The following is a 26047-nucleotide window of genomic DNA, read 5'->3' on the forward strand; positions in this document are numbered from 1 at the left end:
AAGTAAGAGATTGTTGTCATCAAATTTACATTTTAGAAGCATGGTGTGAGCAGGTAAATAGAGAAAGGCAACACTAATAAGACAGAAGCCAACCAGTTAAGGAGGATTTTTCAGTGATCCAGGGAAAGATGATGAGAGCCTGAACTAAGGCAGTGACAGTGGGAATGAGAGGAGAGGAAAGAATTGAGAATATTCTTGGAGATTGAGTCAAAAGTACTTAGTGGTTGGAAGGGTTGTGTATGGGTTTCAGGTTTTAAGTTTGCGATACTGGTGGAGCAGTGATAACAACAGTTGAGAGAGAGAAACCAGAAGGAGGGATAGGCTTGAGGGCAGGAGGGTGAGATGTAGTCAGTATGAGGCAGGTTGTTTGGGTGACACTAGGACATCCACATGGAAATGTCTGCACAGACAGAGTTAGAGCTCAGCAAAGAGGTCTTGGCTGTTTGTTCCTGTTATGTGTGAATCTACCTATCATATATAAATATAAATTAAGTAGATAGTTGAATAAGTGTGTATGTGTGTGTGTATTCTTGTATACAAATGGTGAACGTGTGCCAGGTATTTTGATAGTTACTGGAGATAAAAAGATAAGACAGATGGCAGCTCCAGATTACTTACTGTGTCGTGGAGATTTTTGGACCTATAGATGGTGGTTAAATCTGTTGTGGTGGATATGATCATCTAAGAAGAAGGTTTAAGATGAAATAGATGTAGGCCAATTACACTGGCTGGGAAAAAGCAGTGAATAAGTGGGTAGAGGAGGAAGGTCCATCCAAGCAGATTAAAGATTAAAAGTCAGATCCCTGGAAATGGGTATGTACATCTAACTTGTGTAACAAATGACAGTTACGACAGTAAATGAAGTCTCTCCCAGCTCTCAAATTCTGTGATCATTGTTACAAATAAAATATACTTCACAGCAATGGGATAGAAAAAAGTAACCATCTATTACTGACTATCATGTTGTACAGAGGACTATGACGTCTTAAAAAGGAATTTTCGAAACAAGAGTGAGGAAATGGAAACTACTACGAATAAGCTGAAAATGCAATTAAAATCTGCACAGTCTGAACTAGAACAAACAAGGAATACATTAAAGTCAATGGAAGGATCTGATGGTCACGGTATGCCTTCTTAGATTTTTTCTTCTGTTTTTAATTCCATTGGTCTAGATTTATTAAAACACAAACCTAGATACATCCTCTGCCCCCTCTTCACAGTGCCGTATGGCCTGAGGGGTGTACGGCAATAGGTAGCAATGACGGGTGGAACATAGCAGTAGTTCTACTCAGGTTTTTGAAGGGAAGTTGCCATGTACTTAATTTAATCTCTAAAGCATTTGAATCTTTCTTTTCCTGTAGCTATTTCAATAATTTCTAACAGACTTGAATGTCTGTGAATGCCAATTAATTATTTTTAAGGAAGTGTTGATATAAATACAAGTTAGGGATAACTTTCGTTCAACCATTACTTTTTACCTGTTCATTATCTACATAAACTATGTATCTGTGGCTCATTGTCAGTTCCTGACTCCTTCTCTGTGATAAAAACAGGAAGGAGCCCTGGGAATGGATCTGCTAGGATGAGCACCTACTTAGACCTGCTCCCTTTTTATCTTGCTGCTTGAATTAATTCAGAGAGAGAAGATTATTTTCTGTTTCATATTATTCATATCATTGTTGATACAGCTATATTAGCTGACTATAAGAATAAATATCTAAGTAAAGGCTACATTTTTCTATTTCTCAATATTTTTTAATGTCAAAAGATTTATTTCTGTGCTCACTTCAGCAGCACATAAACCAAAGTTGGACCCATACAGAGAAGATTATCGTGGCCCCTGCACAAAGATAGCATGCAGATTCTTGAGGCATTCAGTATTTTGTGTGGTTCTCAGAGGTTCAGCTCTTTCTTTGCTGGTTAACTTAACCAAGAACATGGTGGGGTTTGGAGAGGTCACTCAAGAGGCCCATTTGGAATTGCCCCCCAACACCAGACAGTCCCTTCCTCACTGCCCTCCAGGCGTTCCACAACTGCCCCAGTCACATGACAATTATTAAATTAAGCAGGTAATCCTTTATTTGCATTTGAATGCTTATTTTCATTGATTAAAATCATCTTAATAAAAAGGATTTAAGAAAATTACCTTGGAAGTCCAATCATGATCTAATTAATAAGACCAGAATTCTTCAGAGTGGGACTTTTAATCTATTAAAAGTCTATTTTAATCAATGTACTGTGCCTGTATTAACCTTGTTTTTGACAGTTTAGTTAGAAACTGTATCTTCTTAGCAAAAAGTCAGACCTTTCATCCTCTCCAATGGTTTGTTTTTGAAGAATGGTACGTTTTCTGTTTCACCTCTAAGCTATAGCTGGACCTGACTCAAAGCAGTGGCATTTTCAAACCTCTTTCGTCAGCTGACTATAAGAAACAACATAAGGTCTCTCGCTTTGAATTTCCAAGCAAGGATGAGCTTTGTGTGTCTTTTCAGTGGCCTGCCGTGTATTAAGTATTCAGTGTCATCAGTTTTACTAAAATGATCACATATATGCTTGTGCTGCCAATTTGACTATTGAAACAGAAATGAGTTCCAAGCACATGACAATAACCATGAGAATGCAAATTGAATGGTTTGTGATATCACAGGAATCTTTTAAAAGATCACTAATAGTAGATTTCTTGTGTGGTATTTTAAATATGAGTTTCTAGAAAAAATATTTTAGTAAAAATGCTATGTACATTATTCATTATATAACTATATATTTTTATGTGTATATTTCCTGTGTGTAAGTGTGACTTTGATCAGTATTATTTATTACCATTGAAATATGGCAAATTACAGTGGTCAATGAAACTTAATTCCAGTAGCAAAGAAATCACAAAACATCATCATTTATATATATTTCTCAGCTCAAAAGTCTCTGAGTAATTGCTGAAAATTATTATATCCCAATATTGTAAAATATGAAGACTTTTTTCCATGATCACTTCCTTGAAACTGTCCAGGTGCCTTGGAGAATCTTACTTGTCACTTTCTCATAATAGTAGCCTCTCAAAATTTAGAAAATTTAAAAACTAAAGCACAGTTTACTTTCTTTTTTTCCCAGCTATGAAAGTGGCAATGGGGATGCAAAAGCAAATCACAGCTAAAAGAGGTCAAATAGATGCCCTTCAGAGCAAGATACAATTTTTGGAAGAGGCGATGACAAATGCAAATAAGGTGAGTCCCTGTCCTCGGAGTGGGGGAAGCCAACATGTTCACTCATTAATATACTTCATGACAGAAAGACATAGCAGAGATACAAACTACAGTGGAGAAAAGAAAAGAGGTTATTTCTGACTAAGAGAATGAGGAAAAGTTCCCGAAGGAACATTTGAACAGGATCTTGAAAGAGCTGGTATTTTAAATGCAGGAATTGGGCAAAAGGACGTTTATGGTGAAGACAGGGAACACAGTCAGTTCTTCTGTAACGCGACATACACGTTCCTAAAATCACTGTGCTGTGCAAAATTATGCAGTAAAAACTACAGGGCTTATGAGAATCAGAGCACTGCACTAACAGATTTAATCAGTGACACCAAAAAAATAGGAACCTAATGAAAATGGTCACACAGTTTTATACATGTTAAATGGTTAAGAAATACATAAATACTATAGTAAAGATAGCCCTTTATCTTAAAAAAGACCTGAAGTTTGCTTGCGGGTGTGTGCGTCTAAGGGTTGCAGCTTGTGACTTATGAAGGGATAGAGGGTGGGTTTTCTGTAACACCAGATGTGCATGGGCGTGGCTCACAACACAAGGTAAACTGAGGTAGCTGATAGATAGTTGTTTGAAGACTGTGCATGTATGCTTTGTGTGTGTTCCTATACAGCTCTGTTTAGCTGGTGCGGTTTTCTGCATTGACCTAATATTTCTCATAAATGAAGCTGTGCATAAGTAAATGTGAAATTTGTGTTATGCTCAAATATTCCCTGATAATCACTTGGGAACAAATTTGCATTTTCAAAAGAAGAATGATAACTGAACTGACTGTAATGGAAGTGAGAAAGTAAAGAGCTTAAGTAGAAAATAATAAGTGCAACTAAAGTAATTGCTTCCCCTTACCCAAAGGAGCTGCTGAAATACTTTTTTAGAACAAGGCCAAATATTAACAATACGTATATGCGTTTGTGCACACCCCTAATCGTGTAGACTTACTTCCTCTTTTTTGTGCTTTCTCATTTTTTTCTCTCCTCCTTTTCTCTTACCTTAAATTTGTTTTTTTCTTCTTCTTCTTCCATTATTTACCTATCTGGAACCTACGCCATGTTTATCCTCATCCTGAGGGTGCTTAGGGCGTTAAGAGCTTGCTGCCTGCCATCCTCAGAGATTCCTGTCCCCCGAAGGAAGGCATTCATCAAAGCTCAATGACAGTGCATTCAAACAGAAAAGAGGCAGCTTGTAAAAGTAATCCCTCTTTCTCTCTGAAGCTTTTCTGCCTAACTAATCAGAAAAGGAAAAATTATTTGCATCCAAAATGTGTGTTATAGCAACAATACCTTCTACCTTATTTACATTAAAAATTTTCTCTATGAAAAAATATGTTATTTAAAAAAATATAGACCTCAATAAGTTGAGGTCTATATTTTAATTTGACTACTATGCATTTTTTTTGTATACCTATTCTATGATTTTTTTTTTTAAGATTTTATTTTTCCTTTTTTTCTCCCCAAAGCCCCCCAGTACCTAGTTGTATATTTTAGTTGCAGGTCCTTCTAGTTGTGGCATGTGGGATGCTGCCTCAGCGTGGCCTGACGAGTGGTGCCATGTCCACGCCCAGGATCCAAACCAGCGAAGCCCTGGGCTGTCGAAGCGGAGCGCGCAAACTTAACCACTCTGCCACGGGGCGGCCCCTCTATGATGTTTTTTAAAGGAGTGAACTACTTTTAATGAAGTTTTGTTGACTACCAAAGGCTCTCCTGGAGTGTATATCAGCAAGCTCATTCTTGTCACTGGGCTGTAAGTGACTTGAGGGCAGGAACAGTGTGTCCCATTTCTTTTTATGTTGGAGTATCTGCAGTAGACATTTGTGAAATGAATATTCAATCTTGAAACAAAATAGAAGCCCATAAAGCTTTCAAATAAATGCATCTTCTTTAAATCACTTCTGTCATTTTAAACAAATTTCAATAAAATTTGATGTATGATTACTCAGTCTCAATTCACTATTACACTCTTTTTTTGTGACAACATAGTTATAACACATTTTGTAGGTTTCATCAAAGATTTATTATGCCTAGAAAGAAGTAATAATACTAGTAGCAATAAAAATGAGTACAAGGTAACATAATTTTAGCAGCTCCCAACTCCAACTCAGAAGCAATTAAATGGCATATGACTTAAACTGTAGTTCAGATCTTTATATAATAATAGTTTTATATTTCCGTCACATCTCAGCATCTACATCAGCATATTATTTCTGATATTTTCTTCTCTGTAATTGTAGGAAAAGCATTTTCTAAAAGAAGAGAAGAATAAATTAAGCCAGGAATTAAGTACTGTTGCAACAGAAAAAAACAAGATGGCCGGAGAACTAGAAGTCCTGAGATCTCAGGAACGCCGTTTGAAAGAAAAAGTGGTTAATATGGAAGTTGCTCTTGATAAGGTAGTTATTAACTAAATATATAAAGTAGTTAACTAAATAGTTATTAACTAAGTAGAATTGTTCTGAATGAAAGCTCCATGTTGATAGGAAGCAAATCTGTCAAATTGCATTGTATCCTAATCACCTCATACGAGGAAAAACTATATCCGATAGAGAAGGTTTTTTTTTTTTGTATGAGGAAGATTGTCTCTGAGCTAACATCTGTGCCAATCTTCCTCTATGTTATGTAGGATGTTGCTATAGCATGGCTTGACTAGCTGTGCTAGGTCTGCCCCCGGGATCCGAACCTTTGTACCCTGGGGCTGACGAAGCAGAGCGCATGAACTTAACCACTATGCCACTGGGCTGGGCCCCCAGAGAAAGCTCTTCTGAACTTTGAAAAATAGTCATAGTGCATACTTCTTTCAAAATTAGTTTTTTCAGGCTAACGTGGTCATAGGAGCAGTAAGATAGAAGATATAAGATGCTCCTGGTATCCTTAGTGGCCTGAATAATTAAAAACGTCACCAATCTAACTTACCCCCAAAGAATGACTTAAACGATAGGTAGAATACAGTCTGTCAATAATACCAATAAAATGGTAAAGTAAGGCTAATGTCTGTCACTTTGTGGGGTCCAGCAAGTGTCAGTAGAAAACAGAGCTTAAAGAATGAGAAGGATGAAGGACAGTATATTTGTCACTGTCACTTATTAGAAATAAATCTCTCTTCTGGTCACCTGAAAACTCTGGAAACCTAAAAATGTACCAAAAATAGTCCTTGATTCTTATCAGAGCCTTCATGGTTATATAAAATGATCTGTGATCCCACCTATGCCAACTCTGATCTTAAAATATAATATATTGACCCAATGAATTTCAGTTGTGGTTATTTTTATGTAAATGTTTTTACATTACTAAAGTTGTTTGCTCATTTCATCCTTAGTTTGTTCATTCTTTTGAGTGACCTCCACATACTAAATGCTGTATAGAGGTGGGGATACAGAGGATAAAGACATCACCTCCAATTGCTCTCAGTTTCCTGAATAGAACAGATAAATAAATGATAAATGTAATACAGTGTGCTAAGAGTGGGGGAGTTTCCTTGAAGAGATGGCAACTCTGCATTTATAGATTAATACAGTAAAATTGCATAAAGAATGAAGGATAAACCACGTGTGGTTGCTTGATTGTAGGCATCTTTGCAGTTTGCAGAATGTCAAGATATAATACAGCGTCAGGAACAAGAATCTGTGCGCCTAAAACTTCAACACACTTTGGATGTAAAAGTAAAGTCTTTTTTTCCATCATAAGTTGCAGTTTAAGCAAGAATAATGCCTTTGATATACTTCATGTACCTTAGATACATTCACGTGTACTTTTAACATTATCTAATGCTAGCAATTATGAAATCTGTACAAATGTTATTACATACTGTGCCTGTCCTTTCCATATGTAGTAACAAATTGCAGCACCGTGCTTTCTGTTAAGTTACTAATAAGGAGAGGAAACACAAAAGTCCCTGCCTTAGGGATTCTTGAGGGAAAGTTTTGCATACAGAAGGCAAAGTGCAAAGGCCCAAAGTGAGAGCGTGTTTGGTGAATAGCAAAAATGATGTAATCTGCGGGACATGTGTTCTTTAAAAATTGTACATTTTCCACTGAAGTGTATGTCTGTATTCCAGTGTATTTTAAAGTTGCAAACATACTTTCAAGTCTCAGTCCTGGAGACTTTACAGGCAAGAGCACTCTAGTTGCAGAGGCTCTTCCACAGTAGTGTGCCAGAACCAGCATGGAGTCTTTGGCAAAAGTTAGAGGCCAGTGTGGGAGCAAACCTTCCTAGGTGTGTTTTCACATCTGGATGCTTTGTCACTCGGGAATGTGAAGCCATCTTCCTGAGCACATGCTTAGTCTTCCAGGAGTAGCTTATACATCCAGGATCACCTTACTTAATACTTTGGTTTATAACCTTGTAAGTTCAACATATAACATTGAAATTATGGTTGTAAAAATAGATTTTGATTTCACAATTCTAATTGTAGATTGACAGTTATTTTGCTCACATGATATACTGTTTGCCAGGAACTTCAGGGCCCTGGATACACCTCAAATTCTTCTGTGAAACCGCGCCTCCTACAGTCGTCCTCTGCTGCCCGTTCTCATTCTAATGTACCGTCTTCCCAGTCTACAGCCAGCTTCCTGTCGCAGGTAAGTATCTAGGCTTATAATCCAGATGCAGATGACATGATATGTAAACACTTTTAAAGTAAGAAGAATTCTATTTAAAAAATATGTCTTTAGTTATGACATTTTCAATTACTAGATTTTAGATTTATACAGACAGATGGATGAAAACGTTTTCTTCACTGATGTTTTCTCTGGGAAAAACAGACATGAAATATTCAGTGAGATTGATTTTAACAGTAATTGTTAAAGTAAATTATTCAGTTGCCTTTTGTTCAATTTTTTCCCTCACAAGCCTTTCCAGATTACAAAGCAGATGTTCACATGGCTAAAATAAGCATCATTTCAAATGGCAAAGGCAAGTTAGTGGTGTGTTTAATACACTACCAAGATAAACATGATTTGCTGTATATTGTCTTTTCATGAACTTTATGTGAAACTTATGTGTAATAAAAAATTGTATTAACCTTAGAACATTTTTATTCCCTTTAGTTACAATGTTAGTGACTTTGGAAAATTTTTAGTCTAACTTTTCAGACTTTTAAAGCTCAGGAAAAAAATACGTGCGATGTAAAATTCACGCTTTGTCTCTTCTGAACATACATATGTTTATGGAACCACAAATCTCTTGCAACCAGTGTTCAGCTCCAGCTCTGAAGAAATGAGGCTTATTTCATAAATCATGCATGAAAATCAATTTCAGTAGTTAATGGTCCTATCATATGTATAGCAACAAGATCACCAGTGACCTACCAGTTATTCTGCCTGTGCCATTTAAAGGAAAAGTATGCACTGTGAAATGACTAAAAGTTGAAATGGACTCCTCTCACATGCTTACGATGTGTGCACTGATAAACAAGCTATCCCACAAGAAATAATAGAACATTCTATCAAACAATAGAATAATAATGTTAATATTAGAAGTTAAACGGTTCTGTCTAGAGACTGGAACTTGGAGGCGGGCAGAGAAAAGGCAGGAGACTGCTGCTTTTTGTTTTCAGTGTTATAAAGTCATTTTACCTTTAAAACCCTGGATATATTACGCCGATAAAAATTAAATTATACTCCCTCCTCAGAATAACCCCATGAACCAAACAACAAACAAACAAAACAACAGCAACAAGGAGAACTTGACCAGGTATCCTTGGGACTAAGATGTGTCTCTAAATACTTTGTGTGATCTTGGAAAATCAGTAAATATATCATGCCTTGCTCTTTTCATCTCTAATGAGGAGTCTGGACTAGGTAATCTCTAGGGTCATCTAGAAAGATCAACTCTGAAATTCAATGACTTTTCGTTACTCAAAAGCCAGCCTAGTGGGTTTTACCTCGCTCCTTAATACACAGACTCCACTTGATTATACAGAATCTCATCCATCACTATAAAACTACCCAGTCTTAAGTCTTGTAAATTAAATTTTTAAATTGCAATTCTAACAGCAGTAATGAACTATATTTTCTAAATAGACTGTCAAGTCCGCTTTATACAATTAATTTCTTCTCTTGAAAATGTTTATTATACGGGCTGGCCCCATGGCATAGTGGTTAAGTTCAGCACGCTCCAATTCGGTGGCCCGGGTTCATGGGTTCAGATCCTGGGTGTGGATCTACACCACAAGTCAGCCATGCTGTGGCAGTGTCCCACATACAAAGTAGAGGAAGACTGGCAACAAATGTTAGCTCAGGGTGAATCTTCCTCAGCAAAAAAAAGAAAAAAGAAAAAATGTTTATTATATAATTTTACACAGTTAAAAATACCATACATTCTTTGTTTTGTTCTCTGATATGTTTCAAGTACCTAGCACTGTGTTTAGCCTATAGTAGGTGTTCAACACATATCTATCTAATGGGTGAATGAATTCATTGTAAAACATTGTGTTCAGGTTTTCATTGTTTCTACTGGTAAGTAAGTTTTAAGTCTTATTGTTGCTCTTTTGGAGGTAATTTTTTTCTATGACAGCTCTTAAGATTTTTCTCTTTGTTTTGGTCATAGCAGTTTGACTGTGATGTGCCAAGAGGTAATCTTATTTGTATTTATCTTTCTTACGGTTCACTGATCTTTGTGGATGTGTGGATTGGTATCTTTTATTAATTTTGGAAAATTTTTCTCCCTTTCCTTCTCAGTTATTTTTTCTGCCCTCTTTTTTTGTTTCCTTCTGGCACTTGTACTATTAACATTATTTTTTAAATTAGTGTATGATAACTGCATTATCTGAATCCCCTATGGGCCTGTGGCCATTGTTTCTCTTGGTTTCTAGTCATGTTATCTGGTCTTTTTGCTTCCTTTTTTCCAAGACTATTGTTTTAGAGCAGTTTTGTATTCACACCAAAATTGAGAATAAGCTACAGAGATTTCCCATGTACTCCCTGCCCTACACACACACAGTCTCCCTGATTATCAATATCACTCACCAGAATGGTCATTTGTTGCCAAGAATGAACCTGTGTTGACACATCATAATCACCCAAAGTCTGTAGTTTACCTTGGGGCTTGCTTTTGGTGTTGTACATTTGATGGGTTTGGACAAATGTAAAATGGCATATATCCATCATTATAATATTCTCAGTATTTTCACTCCCCTAAAAATCCTCTGTACTCTGCCTATTCATCTCTCCCTCCATTTCACCCCTAGCAACCACTGATCTTTTTATTGTCTCCATAGTTTTGCCTTTTCTAGAATGTCATAGAGTTGGAATCATTTAGTATGTAGCCCTTTCAGATTGGCTTCTTTCCCTTAGTAATATGCATTTTAGCTTCCTCCATGTCTTTTCACCGCTTGATAACTCATTTCTTTTTAACACTGAATAGTAATCCATTGTTTGGAGGTACCACAGTTTGTTTATCCATTCACCTACTGAAGGACACCTTGATTGCTTCCAAGTTTTGATAATTATGAGTAAAGCTGCTATAAACACCCATGTGCAAGTTTTTGTGTGGACATGTTTTCAGCTCCTTTGGGTAAATACTAAGGAGCACAATTGCTGGATCATATGGTAAGAGTATGTTTAGTTTTATAAGAAACTGTCAAACTGTCTTCCGTACCATTTTGCATTCCCACCAGCAATAAATGAGAGTTCCTGTTGCTCCACATCCTAGCCAGCGTTTGGTGTTGTCAGTGTTCTGGATTTTGGCCATTCTAATATGTGCATAGTGGTATCTTGTTGTTTTATTTGCATTTCCCTGATGACATATGCTGTGGAGAATCTTTTCATATGCTTATTTGCCATCTAAATATCTTTTTTGATTAGGTATCTGTTAAGGTCTTTGACCCATTTTTTAATCATTTGCTTCTTTTTTAAATAATTGAGTTCTGGACATTGAATATGAAAAATTACAGAGATAATTTGGGGTTCTTGATTTTTTTTTCTTCATAGAGGATTTGCATTTGTTTCTGGCTGGTAGCTAAAGTAAGGGCTCTAACAATCCTATGTCACCTTAATTGATTTGAGAATTGAGATTGTTTGGTTTAATGCTCTTCTCTCAAAACCTGAGGCTTACCAATTATTCCCCACCTCTTTGATACAGTTCCAGTTTTTATCTCTCTAGCTCCATGATTCTGTCAAAAGCTCATCTCACCTTCTCAGCCTCTGAGCTGCTTCTTTAGAATTGGCAAATGCTTCACAGAAAAATGGCCCCAAATGCCTCCCTCCCTGGATTTTCTTTTGTTCCAGGCTTTGGCCCCATAATTCTTAACTGTGTTAGTAGCTGTCTAATGTTGTCAGGCAGACTTAAGAAATATATTTTGTATACTTTTCTAGTGAATTCTGAACAGAAGGGTTGGTCTACCATTACTGGGAAAAGAACTCCTCTACTATTATTCATTGCTCATACAATTTTAGATAGTATCCATAAACTACTATAGAATATAAAAATTGTGCTCTTTTTTACCTCACATACATACACATACACATTTCTTTTCCCTATTTAAGCCCGTCCATGTTATGATATCCAATTTTGGTTACGTCTCATTGAGTGTTCAAATTATTATGATTATGTAAATATTCCCTAGCTGAACTGTGCAATGAACTGTGATTATATTTTCTTTTAGCCCTTAGATTTACTAATTGTTTTGTTTTACTTTGTTTAGTTTTCTAGATATCTGGAACTAATTACCTTTCAGAATTCTCTGGAAAAATACTATAAAACTCCTTTTAGTATGAGTGAAGTATAGGGGCAGAACGTTTTTCACTTCTTCCCTTCTAGGTTCTTTGGCTGGTCTGATAATTAAATAGACCTAAGACAGATTAACAGGAGAAAAACTAATTTTGTATGTATGGGAGCCCCACAAAGACAGTGAGACTCAAAGGCAGTCAGGCAGTTTGAGACTTACATGCCATCTTGAGCTAAGGGATGGGGTAGGAGCCCGGGGCTTCAAAGGGGGAGAAGGCAGTTCACAGGAAGATGAGCAGAGCAGAGGTTTGGTACTCAGATGTTTGCCCTGCCAGGCAGGTAATTTTTTCAGATAAAAAAAGTTATATCTGGTAATAGGTCTCTTTCGGGGCCAGGCTATTTGAATTCTTTTCGGCAGTTTAGGGAGAGGTATAAGTTTTTCCTCAGTCTGCTGAATCTTGATTTCCTTTGGTTTGAAATAATCCACTTACAAAAGTGGCACATTTCGGGGTGCCGTATTCCATCCTCTTGCAAAAGGGATCAGCTGTTTTATCAGTTCCTTTATTCGTTTATATGTTATGTATTATGTTTTTCGGAGCCCTCGTATCCTGTTCTAATCTGATTGGTTGCTCTCTAGACTTTCGGCATGCTTGCTTTCTTGGATTTTCCTTCTACCAAAATTCGGGGAATTTCTTTCATCTTTTTTTCTGTGTTTTAGGTTTAATTCCCTTTCTTGGTTTCTTTTTTCCTTTTGGTGGAGCATATAAAGCAGCGGCTTCCCCTGAAAGGGTGCATTTCATTCTTTAACTGTTTTAAAACCTTCCTGTCTGAAATTACCTTTATTCTTCACTTACATTTGATTGATGTTCAAAATGTTGTTGCTGTTGTGCCATTTTGATTCCAGAGCCTTTGTATGTGACCTGTTGGGGTTTTTTCCTTAAAGGTTTTAGGGTTTTTCGTCTATCCCTGGTGTTCATTTCAGGAGGCTCCCTGCTGGACGTCTTCTCTTTATCATGCTGGGGACTTAGCAGGCTCTTGTGCTATTTCTTCTCAGAAACTTTCTTATATCATTTGTTTGATCATTTTCTCCCTCCATTTTCTCAGTTCTCTCTGGAATTCCTGTAGTCACCCATCAGACCTCCTGGATTGGTTCTCTAATTGTCTTTAATTTTGACTTCCACTTTACATCACCTCTTCTTTTACTCCCACCTTTTGGGAAATTTCCTCAATTCTGTCTTCTAAACATCTATTGAATTTTTTTCCTAATATCATGTATATTTTTTTTAATTTCCAGGAGCCATTATTTGCTCTTTAAATCTTTTCTTTATATAGTTTAATGTTCTTTCATGGATGCGATACTTTCTCATTTCCGTTTAAGGATATTAACTTCAATTTTTTGGTAATTTTTTCTGTAGCCTGAATTATTGATGTTTCTTCAAATTCATTCTTTTCTGTTTCTTTTGATGTCTGTCTGTCATGGTAGAGACTTTCCTTCACTGTTTGGTGATCAATTACTGTCCATTCATATTTAAGATTAAGGCCCTAAAAAGCTGATTAAAAGCTCTTTATGTAGTTGACAGGATTTGTCAGCTGGTAGATGGTTAGGTATTAATTTTTTATTGAGGGACCCAAAATTTGTCTATAGGTCTTTTGTCTTGGTCCTGTCACTTCCCCTAAAGAGCTATTCTCTTACTACTGATTTTGTAGTGTAAATCCATCTGCCAGTGTTCTGAGAGGTGAGTGGGGCAGGGAGTCTAGGGTATCTGTCTATGTACCTATGCAGTCTCACTTAACGCTCGTATTTTCCGTTTGCAGCCTTACTCCTGCTATGCCAGATATGCCTTTGGGGCCGAAGCTCCTTTGATTTAACCTCGCCCATTGATTAGGCCTCTGAATTCATTTAGGGGAAAAGGATGAGTAAACCTGACTATGTGGAGAGAACATTCGGGATTCTAACATCTTCTCCCATAGACTTTAGCTAGTCCTCCCATTTTGCTGTCCTATGGCTTACCCTCGTCTTCAGAAGTACGTGAGGCTTCCAGTTCCTGAGTCTTTCTGGAATGCTTTGATGCAGAGCAGCTTGCTTCTTGTTGGCTACTTCTGTGCAGGTTTTAGCCTTCTTTGTTCTGCTAAATCAGTTATGAATTATCCGTTTGCTTTCCGTCTCCCGAAATTTTGTTCTCATTACTCATCCAATGTTCTCTCTCCTTTCCTCTTTATCCTTATTAATTCCTTTAGTGTCATTTTGGTGGAGCTTCAGATAGAGCAGAAATAAAGGCTAAGTATTATATTTAGAAGTAGAATATTTCTGTTTGCGTTACTCTGCATTGCCCCTTAATTTATCTTGTTTCATTTTAGTCTTCTTGTTCCATGATTCTAATAATAGCTGATACTTACCAAACACCAGACACTGGGCAGAGCACTTTTTGTAGATTATCTAATTTATTCCTCACAACTACCAAGTTGAGGTAAGTGCTGTTAAACCTATCTTACAGGTGACGAAACAGGCTTGGAGAAGCCAAGGAACTTACAGAATTTACACACCAAAAACACAGTTGTGCCAAGACTTAACCAAGGCTACCTGAGTCTAGAGTCTGTGTTCTTAACCATTATACTGTAGTGATTGTCTACACTACACTGCTAAATGCTGTCTATACAAAATAATTTAAATAACGGATGATGTGAATAGATACTATTCCTGAATTAATATTGTATTTCATTAGGTCTTCGTGAGTGAGGATTATGCCATCTTAGAGTTTCAAAGGCATTTAAAATTATCCAGTTGACTCCCTTTGTGTTATAGGTAAGAAAATAGGAGAACCAGAAACATTATGTTACATGATTTGGTCCAACTTGAAACACCTAGAACATGTATGTATATATGTATATGTGTATATACGTACATACACAAACAGACACGTACACACACATATAATTGGTAGCTTGATATAGAAGTAGTTTAGATTAATGTTTCAGATAAAGGCTATTTTAGCATATAAAAATAAAATATTTCCAGGATCATATAATTTATTTTACTTCTGTATCAGATTCTATACACATGCACAGTAATGTGTACTAGCTGTGCTTGGTTTCGGTCACTGAAGTACCCATGATTTGAGCAAGATTTTTAGCAACACTTTGTAACTTATGTCTTGTTTGCTACTAACCCATATATATGATATAAAATAGAATATAGGCCTAATATATAATATAAATAATATGTTTGTATTCTAAATAGTATGTTTATATTCTGTTTTTATTGCAGTCTTCTAAGAAGAATACAAGTATAAGAGATGGATTTGGTCAGACATTCTCAAAATAGAATAGTCTATTTCAAACTGAATGAGATCAAGCTTTTATTTTTAGCTTTTACATTTATCTTCTATCTTTGGAGAATGGAGATAGGGCCAGTTGAGAAACACATACTCTCCCTAGACATTACTTATGATACATCATAACTTATAAGGTTGCCTGTAATGGACTCAAGGCCATTAGAGAGAACAATATTTGGAGAAGATGGAGGTGCATTAGAGAGAGAATTTAGGAGTTATTTTGGGAAAAAATCTAACATTAAATGATTTCAGGGTCAAAATGTAATATAAAACTAATCAAATCACAAAATAAACCTTAAGTTTAACAACAACAGTAAAAGCTTATATTTTTCCCTTGAAACCAAAAGCCTGCCAAAGTTTTAAACTGAAAATATCTATTCCCTAAAGACAATCTTAATGTGTATCCTAAAGGTCGAAGGATTAGGGTGAGGGAGAACATGATCCTTTGAGGGCTCCAGTAACTTCAGGAAGAGCACTTAGTTATTGCTTTACTAGCCAGCCAAGAGTCATATATGAAGAGTGTTTTAGAATTGTTTATTTCCCAGCTATTTTCTAATTTTTTTTAAAAAGTGTATTTTGCTTGTGTTGTAAATCAAAATATGTTCCATATGAATTAAACAGTAAATTACTAAAAATGAATCAATAAAAGTATTACAAGATGTACAAACATTGAAAGGAAAGATTGATAATTTTGACTAAGTAAAACTTAAATCACAAAACCACCATAAACAAAAGGAAATCACAAACCGTAGAAATATTTCCAATAGATAAAAGGTTAATATCTATAATATATAGTGTTTTTACATACATGGGTGAAGACAGCATATACTCTAAAAGTGTACTAAAGATATGGATACAAACTTAAATAGGAAATGTGGATAGCCAGTAAACATGAAAAATGTTCAAACTCATTTATAAACAAGTAACAATAACTACATATTAAAGCAAAAACAAACTAGCAATTTTGCATATAAAAATGGTCAAATGGTAATGGGAAGGGTGTGGCATAATGGACATTCTTGTATCATATAACCTGCTGATAAATATAAATTGGTGTCTTTTTTTTTTTTTTTTTTACCGCAGTTTACTTAACCATTTACCTATTTTTTTATTTTATTTTATTGAGGTCATATTGACTTTCAATATCATGTAAATTTCAGGTGTACATTATTTCAGTTTCTGTATAGATTGCATCCTGTTCATCGCCAATAGTCTCGTTTTTATCTGCCGCCATACACATGTGCCCCTTTACCCCTTTCTCCTGCCCCACCCCCTTTTTCTCTGGTAACCACTAATCTGTTCTCCTTATCTATGTGTGTGTTTGTTTATCTTCTGCATATGAGTGAAATCATATGGTATTTGTCTTTCTCTGTATGACATTTCACTTAGCATAATGTCCTCAAGGTCCATCCATGTTATCACAAATCGCACAATTATGTCTTTTCTTATGGCTGAGTAGTATTCCATTGTATATGTATACAGCATCTTCTTTATCCATTCATCCATTGATGGACACTTGGTTTGCTTCCACGTCTTGGCTATTGTGAATAATGCTGCGATGAACTATGGGTGCATAAATCTTTCTGAATTGTTGATTTTATATTCTTTGGATAAATACCCAGTAGTGGAATAGCTGGATCATATGATATTTCTATTTTCAGTTTTTTGAGAAATCTCCACACTGTTTTCCATAGTGGCTGCACCAGTTTGCGTTCCCACGAGCAGTGTATGAGGGTTACCTTCTCTCCACATCCTCTCCAACACTTGTTATTTCTGGTCTTGTTAATTATAGTCATTCTGATGAATGTAAGGTGATATCTCATTGTTTTGATTTGCATTTCCCTAATAATTAGTGATGTTGAACATCTTTTCATGTGCCTGTTGGCCATCTTCTTTGGGAAAATATCTGTTCATATCCTCTGCCCATTTTTGGATCAGGTTGCTTGTTTTTTTGTTGTTGAGTTTTATGAGTTCTTTATATATTTTGGAAATTAACCCCTAGTTGGATATATGATTTGCAAATATTTTCTCCCAGTTGGTGGGCTGTCTTTTCATTTAGTTGATAGTTTCCTTTGCCATGCAGAAGCTTTTTAGTCCTATGTAGTCCCATTTGTTTATTTTTTCTTTTGTTTCCCTTGCCTGAGTAGACATGTATTTGGAAAGATACTGCTAAGACCAATGTCAAAGAGTGTACTGCCTGTATTTTCTTCTGGGAGTTTTGTGGTTTCAAGTCTTACATTCAAGTCTTTAATCCATTTTGAGTTAATTTTTGTGTATGGTGTAAGATAATGGTCTACTTTCCTTTTTTTTTTGCATGTGGCTGTCTAGTTTTCCCAGCACCATTTATGGAAGAGCCTTTCCTTTCTCCGTTGTATGTTCTTGGCTCCTTTGTCAAAATTTAACTGTCCATAGATGTGTGGTTTTATTTCTGGGCTCTCATTTCTGTTCCATCGATCTATGTGTCTGTTTTTCTGCCAATACCATGCTGTTTTAATTACTATAGCTGAGATTGTATTCTTGACTTCTCTTTCTGCTAGTTTGTTATTAGTGTATAAGAATACAACTGATTTTTATATATTGATTTTGTATCCTGCAACTTTACTCTATATATTGGTTATTTCTAATAGTTTTTTGGTGGATTCTTTAGGATTTTCTATATGTAGAATCGTGTTATCTGCAAATAGTGAGAGTTTTCCTTCTTTCCAATTTTATTTCTTTTATTTATTTATTTCTCTTTCATTTCTTTTTCTCACCTAATTGCTTTGACTAAAACTTCCAGTATTATGTTGTGGTGAGAGTGGGCATCGCTGTCTTGTTCCTGTTCTTAGAGGGATGGCTTTCAGTTTTTCCCTGTTGAGTATGATGTTGGCTGTGGGTTTGTCATATATGGCCTTTCTTATGTTGAGGTACTTTCCTTCTATACCCATTTTATTGAGAGATTTTGTCATAAATGGATATTGGATCTTGTTGAATGCCTTTTCTGCATCTGTTGAGATGATTCTGTGATTTTTAGTCCTCATTTTGTTAACGTGGTCTGTCACCTTGATTGATTTGCAGATGTTGAACCATCTTGTCATCCCTGCAATAAATCCCAATTGATCATGGTGTATAATACTTTTAATATATTGTTGTATTCAATTTGCTAATATTTTGTTGAGGATCTTTTGCATCTTAGTTCATCAGAGATATTGACCTTTTAATTTTCCTTTTTTGTGTTGCCTTGTGTCTGGTTTTTGTATCAGGATAATGTTGGCCTCGTAAGATGAATTAGAAAGCATCCCATCCTTTTCAATTTTTCAGAGTAGTTTGAGAAGTTTAGGGATTGAATCTTCTTTGAATGTTTGGTAGAATTCACCAGAGAAACCCTCTGGTTCAGGACTTGTTTTTTGGGAGATTTTTGATTACTATTTCAGTCTCTTTGCTTGTGATTGGTCTGTTCTGATTCTCTATTTCTTCTTGATTTAGTTTTGGGAGGTTATATCATTCTAAGAATTTGTCCATTTCTTCTAGGTTATCCAGTTTGTTGGTGTATACCTTTTCTTAGTATTCTCTTATAATCCTTTGTATTTCTCTGTTGTCATAATTTCTTCTCTTTCATTTCTGATTTTATCTATTTGAGTCTTCTCTCTTTTTTTCTTAGTGAGTCTGGCTAAGGGTTTGTCAATTTTGTTTATCTTCTCAAAGAATCAGCTCTTAGTTTCATCAATCCTTTCTATTTTTTTTTAGTCTCTGTTTCATTTATTTCTGCTCTTATTTTTATTATTTCCTTTCTTCTGCTGACTTTGGGCTTTTTTTATTGTTTTTCTAGTTCTTTTAGGTATAGGGTAAGCTTGTTTAATTGAGATTTTTCTTGTTTGTTGAGGTATGCCTGTATTGATATAAATTTCCCTCTTAGTACTGCTTTTGCTGCATCCCTTAAGTTTTTGTATATTGTGTTTTCATTTTCATTTGTCTCTAGATATTTTTTTATTTCTTCATTGATCCAATAGTTGTTCAGTAGCATGTTGCTTCATTTCCACATACTTGTGACTTTCCTAGCTTTTTCCTTGTACTCAATTTCTAGTTTCATAGCATTGTGGTCTGAAAAGGTGCTTGATGTGATTTCAGTCTTCTTAAATTTACTGAGGCTTTCTTTGTTTCCTAACATATGGTCTATCTTTGAGAATGTTGCATGTGCACTTGAGAAGAATGTGTATTCTGCTGGTTTGGGATGAAATGTTCTATATATATCTCTATTAAGTCTGTCTGGTCTAGTGTTTCACTTGAGGCCACTGTTTCCTTGTCAACTTTCTGCCTGGATGATCTATCCATTGACGTAAGTGGGGTGTTAAGGTCCCCTACTATTATTGTCTTGCTGTCAGTTTCTCCCTTTAGGTCTGTTAATAGTTACTTTATGTACTTTGGTGCTCCTGTGTTATGTGCATATGTATTAATAAGTGTTATGTCTTCTTAGTGGAATGTCTCTTTTATCATTATATAATGGCCATTTTTGTCTCTCGTCTTTTTTATCTTGAAGTCGTCTTTATCTGATATAAGCATGGCTATACACATTTTCCTTTGCTTGCCATTTTCCTGGACTGTCATCTACCATCCCTTCACTCTGAGCCCATGTTTACTTTAGAGCTGAGGGGTGTTTCCTGGAGGCAGCATATTGTTGGGTCTTGTCTTTTAATCCATTCAGCCACTCTGTGTCTTTTGATTGGTGAATTCAACCGATTTACATTTAGAGTGATTATTGATATATGATGGCTTAATACTACCATTTTATCTTTTGTTTTCCAATTGTTCTGTATTTCCATTGTTTATTTTCCCTTGTATTTCTGTCTGTCATTTCAGTTTGATGGGTTTCTATGATGGTTTTCTGAGTTTTCTCTTTATTACTTATGATTTGTGACTCTACTCTGATTTTTCATTTTGTGGTTACCATGAGGCTTGTATAAAAGATCTCATAGTTGAGATAGTCCATTTTCTGATAGCCTCTTAAATCTGTTAGCCTGTGTAGATTCCATCCCTTTTCTCTTCCACTTATATGTTTTTGTTCTCACAAATTATTTTTTGTGTTGTGAGGTTGTGACCAAATTGAAGTGTCTGTAGTTATTTTTGATGCTTTCTTTCCCTTTACCCTGTATTTTATAATTAAGTGTTTGCTAACCTATTCTGATAGAGAGGTGTAATTTTCTGATTTTTTCTCTTTCTCTCCTTGCTCAAAGCTTTGTAAACCTTTGCCTTTTTATTTCCAATAGGAGGGCTCCCTTCATCATTTCTTGTAAGGCAGGTCTACTGGCTATGAACTCCCTCAACTTTTGTTTCTCTGGGAAAGCTTTTATTTCTCCATCATATCTGAAGGATAATTTCACTGGATAGAGTATTCTTGGCTGATAGTTCAGTATTTTTGATATGTCATTCCACTTTTTCCTAGCCAATAAGGTTTCTGCTGAGAAAGCCGCTGAAAACCTGATGAGGGTTCCTTTGTACATTATTTTCTTCTCTCCTGCTGCCCTTAATATTTTTTCTTTGCCATTGACTTTTCACAGTTTTAATATTATATGCCTTGGAGAAGATCTTTTTGGATTGGTGTAATTAGGAGTTCTATTATCTTCATGTTCTTGCATGTCCAGTTCCTTATTCAGGTTTGGCAAGTTCTCTGTTATTATTTCTTTGAGTAAGCTCTCTGTCTTTCTCTCACTCTTCTCCCTCTGGGATACTATAATCCTAATTGAGTCAGATATTTCTAGAAGAATTTCTTCATTTTTTAAAAGTCTTAATTCTCTCTCCTCCTATACTTGAATCATTTCTAAGTTTCTATCTTTGAGCTCACTGATTTTCTCCTCCATAAAGTCTCCTCTATTTTGTATGCTCTCTACATTATTTTTTAGCTCATTAATTGTGTTCTTCATATCCAGAATTTTTGTTTGGGTTTTTAGAGCTTCGATCTCTATGGTGAAGTATTCCTTCTGTTCATTGATTTTATTCCTGAGCTCATTAAATTGTCTTTCTGAGTTTTCTTGTGACACATTGAGTTTCTTTATGACAGCTATTTTGAATTCTCTGTCAATCAGATTATAATCTTCTGTGACTTCAAGTTTGGTTTTTGGAGAGCTGTTATTCTCCTTCTGTTCTGCCATGGTACTATAGTTCTACATGGTGTTTGATGTTTGATCCTCTTCTGAAGCATTTGTGATTGTAACCACCTTTTTTAAAAACAGATACTATCTTTCCTTTTTCTCCCCAAAGCTTCCTGGTACATAGTTGTATATTTTTAGTTGTGGGTCCTTCTAGTTGTGGCATGTTGGACACCGTCCCAGCATGGCCTGATGAGTGGTGCCATGTCTGTGCCCAAGATCCAAACCGGCGAAACCCTGGGCAGCCAGAGTGGAGTGCGTGAACTTAACCAGTAGGCCATGGGGCTGGCCCCTGTAACCACCTTTCTTATTTGGGTACAGCTTTGGTTACTTTGGTTCTGAGCTACCTCTGATTGTATTTGAAAGCCTCCACTTTCCACCCTCCATTGCCTCTGCTAGAGGTGTTGTCAGTGCCCTCCTTGTGCCACTTGTGCCTCTGAGGTTGCTGATGCCTTGCTGCTTTCGATGTCACTGCAGCATCAGGTGCTGCCACTGGGGTCACTAGGCTGTAAGCACTTCTGCTGCTTCCAGGGTTGCCTGGGTCTTGTGTTCCCCCGCTTGCTCTCCATGGGCTCTCCACAGGTTGGGTGCTGCTGCTCAAGGGTTATCTGGGGGTGCTGGCAGCATCACTGCCAGGAGCTCTGGGTTCACAGGTGTTGCTGTTGCTATCAGGAACCCAGGTTCTTGTATGCAGCCCCCGCTGCTGGTAAAGCCAGTGTTGAGGGTGCCATCACTGAGGGCTGAGTCTTGTGTTCTGCTGTGGTTCCTGAGGCCTCAAGTCACAGGTGCCACCTGCCACTGCTGGGGGAGGAGTTGGGGCTAAGCCTCAAGTGTTGTTGCTGGCCCTGCAGTCTCTGGTCACTGGCACTCGCCAGTGTGCTTTTTGAGACCTCAGGTCAGAGCACCCTGCTCCTGCCAGTGAAATCTGTGTTTTGGTTGCTGTTCCCACTGCTGGAGAGACCAGCACCCCTGGCAGGGGAGGAGAAGGGGGCTGGGTCACCAGTGCGGTTCTGTATCCTGGAGCCTCAGAATGGGTGTGGTACCCGCCACAGCTGGAGAGAGGCAGGGGCCACAGCCTCTGGTCACTGGTGCTGGCACGCTGATGATCTGCTCTGAAACCTCAGATCAAGGCACCCCACTGCTGCCAAGGAAATTTGCGCTTTGGATGTAGTCTCCACTGTTGGAAAGACTAGTGCCACTGCTGGAGGGGTGGGAGGGGGCCAGGTCACCAGCTCCATTCTGTGTCCTGAAGCCTCAGAATGTGTGCACCACCTCCCACCACTGGGGGTGGGGCAGGGGCCAGCCGTTGAGTGCTGTGTTTGCCCTTGCAGCCTGTGGTCGCTGGCATGCATGCCAGTGTAAGGATCTGCGTTTTGGATCACCACCACCAGGGGAGAGAGAGGGGGCTGCTCCCCTACTTCCACTGCCTCCCGGAGGTCCAGTCCACCCACCTTCAGATGTACAGATGCACAGATCACTCTGATGTGCTGTGCAGAGGGCTTTGTTGGTCACTGGATGTCTGACTGAATGTAACTTAGAGGGGAGAGACAAAAGGAACAACTCACTCTGCCGTGATGCTGACGTCACTTTAAATTGATATCTTTTTGTTATTGTTGCTGCTCCCAAAGCCCACAATTTTCCTTTTTAAATTAATAGACTTTAGTTTGATGGAGCAGTTTCAGGTTTACAGAAAAGTTGAGCAAAAAGTATAGAGAGCTCCCGTGGACTCCCTTTGCCTTGCCTACTCACCCCGCCAGTTTCCCCTGTTATTAACATTTTACATTAGTGTGGTACGTTTGATGACCGAATATTGATACGTTATCATTGACTAAAGTCTACAGTTTATGTTGGGGTTCACTCCTTGTGTTGTACATTAAGTGAATTTTGACAAATGTGTAATGACGTGTATTCACCATTACAGTGTCATTCAGGGTAGTTTCACTCCCGTAAAAATCCTCTGTGCTTCACCTATTCCTCCCTCTCTCCCTTCCCCTGAACCCCTGGTCACTAGTGATCTTTTTACTGTCCCCATAGTTTTGCCTTTTCCAGAATGTCATATAGTTGAAATCATATATGTAGTCTTTTCAGATTGGCTTCTTTCACTTAACAATATGCTTACAAGACTCCTTCATGTCTCTTAATACCTTAATAACAATTCTTTTTATCACTGAATAATATTCCATAGTATAGATATACTGGAGTTTGTTTATCCATTCAGCTAGTGAAAGACATCTTGATGGCTTCCAAGTTTTGGCAGTTATGAATAGAGCTACTATAAACATCTGTGTGCAGGTTTTTGTGTGGACATAAGTTTTCCACTCCATCGGATAAATACTAAGGTGCCTGCTTGCTGGATTATATAGTAAGAACATGTTTAGTTTTGTAAGAAAGTGCCAACTGTCTTCCAGAGTGGTGTGCCATTTTACAATCTTACCGGCAATGAATGAGAGTTCCTGTTGTGCCACATCCTTGCCAGTATTTAGAGTTGTCAGTGTTTGGATTGTAGCCATTCTGATAGGAGTGTAGCAGTATCTCATTGTTATTTTAATTTGCAATTCCTTAATGACATGTGATGTTGAGCATATTTTCTTGTAGTTATTATCCATCTGTATATCTTCTATGGTAAGATGTCTGTTACAAACTTTTGCCCATTTTTAAAATTGAGTTGTTTTCTTATTGTTAAGTTTTAAAAGTTTTTTGGGTGCGTTTTTCATACCAATCCATTTTGAAAAGATTTTCTCCAAGCCTGTGACTTGTCTTTATTTTTTTAACAGTATCTTTCACAGAGAGAAGGTTTTAAGTTTAATGAAGTCCAACTTAATGATTTTTTTCCTTCATGGATCATGCTTTTGGTGTTGTATCTAAAAAGTCATCACTAAATCTAAGGTCAACTAGATTTTTCTTCTATATTATGTTTTATGAGTTTTATAGTTTTACGTCTTACATTTTTAGGTCTGTGATCCATTTTGAGTTAATTTTCATGAAAGGTGTAAGGTCTGCATCTAGATTCATGTTTTTGCATGTGGATGTCCAGTTAAAAACAATAATGCAGTTTGCGTAGAAAAATAGTTATACTTTTTAAATAATAGAACTAATGCTTTATTTGAACACATAGCAAAGAAATACGTTCTTAAAGTGATAGTGATAAAATTTACTGACATGTAATTTTCAAGCTCTGCACTTGTGCCCCTAAATATTTATACTACTGGCTGTTTATTTTGCTCATGTTATTTAATTTTCTGAGATTTAATTAGAGCCTCTGGGAAATTTTGCCAATTACCAAATCCCTTTTTATCCTGCTCCTAAAATTTCCTCGCATGGCTCACGTATACTTACCTTACTGGGAAAACTAAAGAGAGAAGAATTCTCTTCTTCCAGGTTCATGGTATGTTCAGTTCCAGAGCCACTGTATTACCTTTATTTGAATGTCAGTGTTGAAAGTATTGTGTAAAAACACTAAAGTAAGTGCTTTCCTCGCTATAGAGCAGAGTTCCCAAGAAAAAAGTAAGATGTTGAATATACTCCTGTCCTGTCTTGCAAGAAGTTGTTCAAAAAACTATTTGGAAACAAAGAGGAGATGAGTTTCAGACTGTGTCCATGTAAATTTTTCCCTGAAGCTTAAAAAAAAAGAAAGAAAGAACATGGAAAAAGAAAGACAATATCTCTACTTGTATCAAGAGGAGCATAGTAGCTAGAATGCAGTTAACCCTGCTAACTTCGTATTAGTGGCTCTGCCCTGGCTCTAACACATTGCACGTTAAGTTGTAGTACTTTTCTGGTGATTCTAGATCAGTATATATGAAGCATTTAGAATACTTTGTTTTGGGGCCGGCCTGGTGGCACAGCAGTTAAGTTCGCACGTTCCGCTTCTCGGTGGCCTGGGGTTTGCTGGTTTGGATCCTGGGTGCAGACATGGCACCACTTGGCAAAAGCCATGCTGTGATAGGCATCCCACGTATAGAGAAGAGGAAGATGAGCATGGATTTTAGCTCAGGGGCAGTCTTCCTCAGCAAAAAGAGGAGGATTGGCAGCAGGTGTTAGCTCAGGGCTAATCTTCCTCAAAAAAAATAAAATACTTTGTTTTTATGCTAAGGGGAGAGGGAACTGGAAGCCAGCCTTTCTTGAATACTTAACTATGCACACTTCAAGTACTTCTCATTTCTTATACCATCCTTATAAAACAAGTTATTTTCCTCATTTTTACAGATGAGGAAATGGAGATTAAAGAAGCATTTCACATATTATAGTGAAATTATATTTATGCATTTGGCTCCCTTATTAGTCTGTGTGGTCTCTTCAGGCAGGGACTAGTATTATTTGTCATCTTACTTTCATTTCTAACAGAGTGTCTGGCACATAGTAGCTGTCCTGCAAAGTTTGTTGGCATGTGAAGGGCAACTTGCCCTGGATCACGTAGCTGGAGAATGATAGTGGCCATGTTCAAAAGCCTGTGCTCTTTCCCTCTGTTCCACACTGCCCCTCTATTCCCTGTCACCTCAGGCATGGGTTAGGAAATGGTGGTGGTGTTTGTATTAATGTCTCTTTAGTAGTTTTAAAGATTCCTGAAGTGCATTTGACTTATAAATTAATCTTTATTTAATGCTTCTGAGTATGAGGTAATTGCCCTCATGTGATTTGTAAATTACTTTGGTAATAACCAGTCTGTAAGTATGTC

At 37.0% G+C, this 26047-nt stretch overlaps 1 protein-coding gene and 1 non-coding gene across 51 annotated transcripts in view; both read left to right on the plus strand.

Moving 5' to 3' along the window:
• Positions 1-26047, plus strand: part of CCDC158 (coiled-coil domain containing 158) — a 91653-nt gene that overhangs the window by 43433 nt on the left and 22173 nt on the right. For 26 of the 50 annotated variants that reach the window (XR_002806991.2, XR_011437530.1, XR_011437523.1 and 23 more), the window contains 5 exons: positions 972-1124; positions 3109-3221; positions 5489-5647; positions 6821-6913; positions 7706-7831. Coding sequence is in view for 39 of the 50 variants with exons in the window: in XM_070263657.1 (XP_070119758.1) it covers positions 972-1124; positions 3109-3221; positions 5489-5647; positions 6821-6913; positions 7706-7831 (644 nt within the window). In the remaining 11 variants the exon portion in view is untranslated. The remainder of the gene's footprint in view (positions 1-971; positions 1125-3108; positions 3222-5488; positions 5648-6820; positions 6914-7705; positions 7832-26047) is intronic. The other 24 variants (XR_011437532.1, XR_011437525.1, XR_011437531.1 and 21 more) reach the window with 2 other exon arrangements.
• On the plus strand, positions 1779-1885 carry LOC111773037 (U6 spliceosomal RNA). Its single transcript, XR_002807243.2, has one exon. It is a non-coding gene; the product is annotated as a U6 spliceosomal RNA (small nuclear RNA).

The sequence above is a fragment of the Equus caballus genome, chromosome 3 (genome assembly GCF_041296265.1).
Source record: "Equus caballus isolate H_3958 breed thoroughbred chromosome 3, TB-T2T, whole genome shotgun sequence".
Classification (NCBI taxonomy): domain Eukaryota; kingdom Metazoa; phylum Chordata; class Mammalia; order Perissodactyla; family Equidae; genus Equus; species Equus caballus.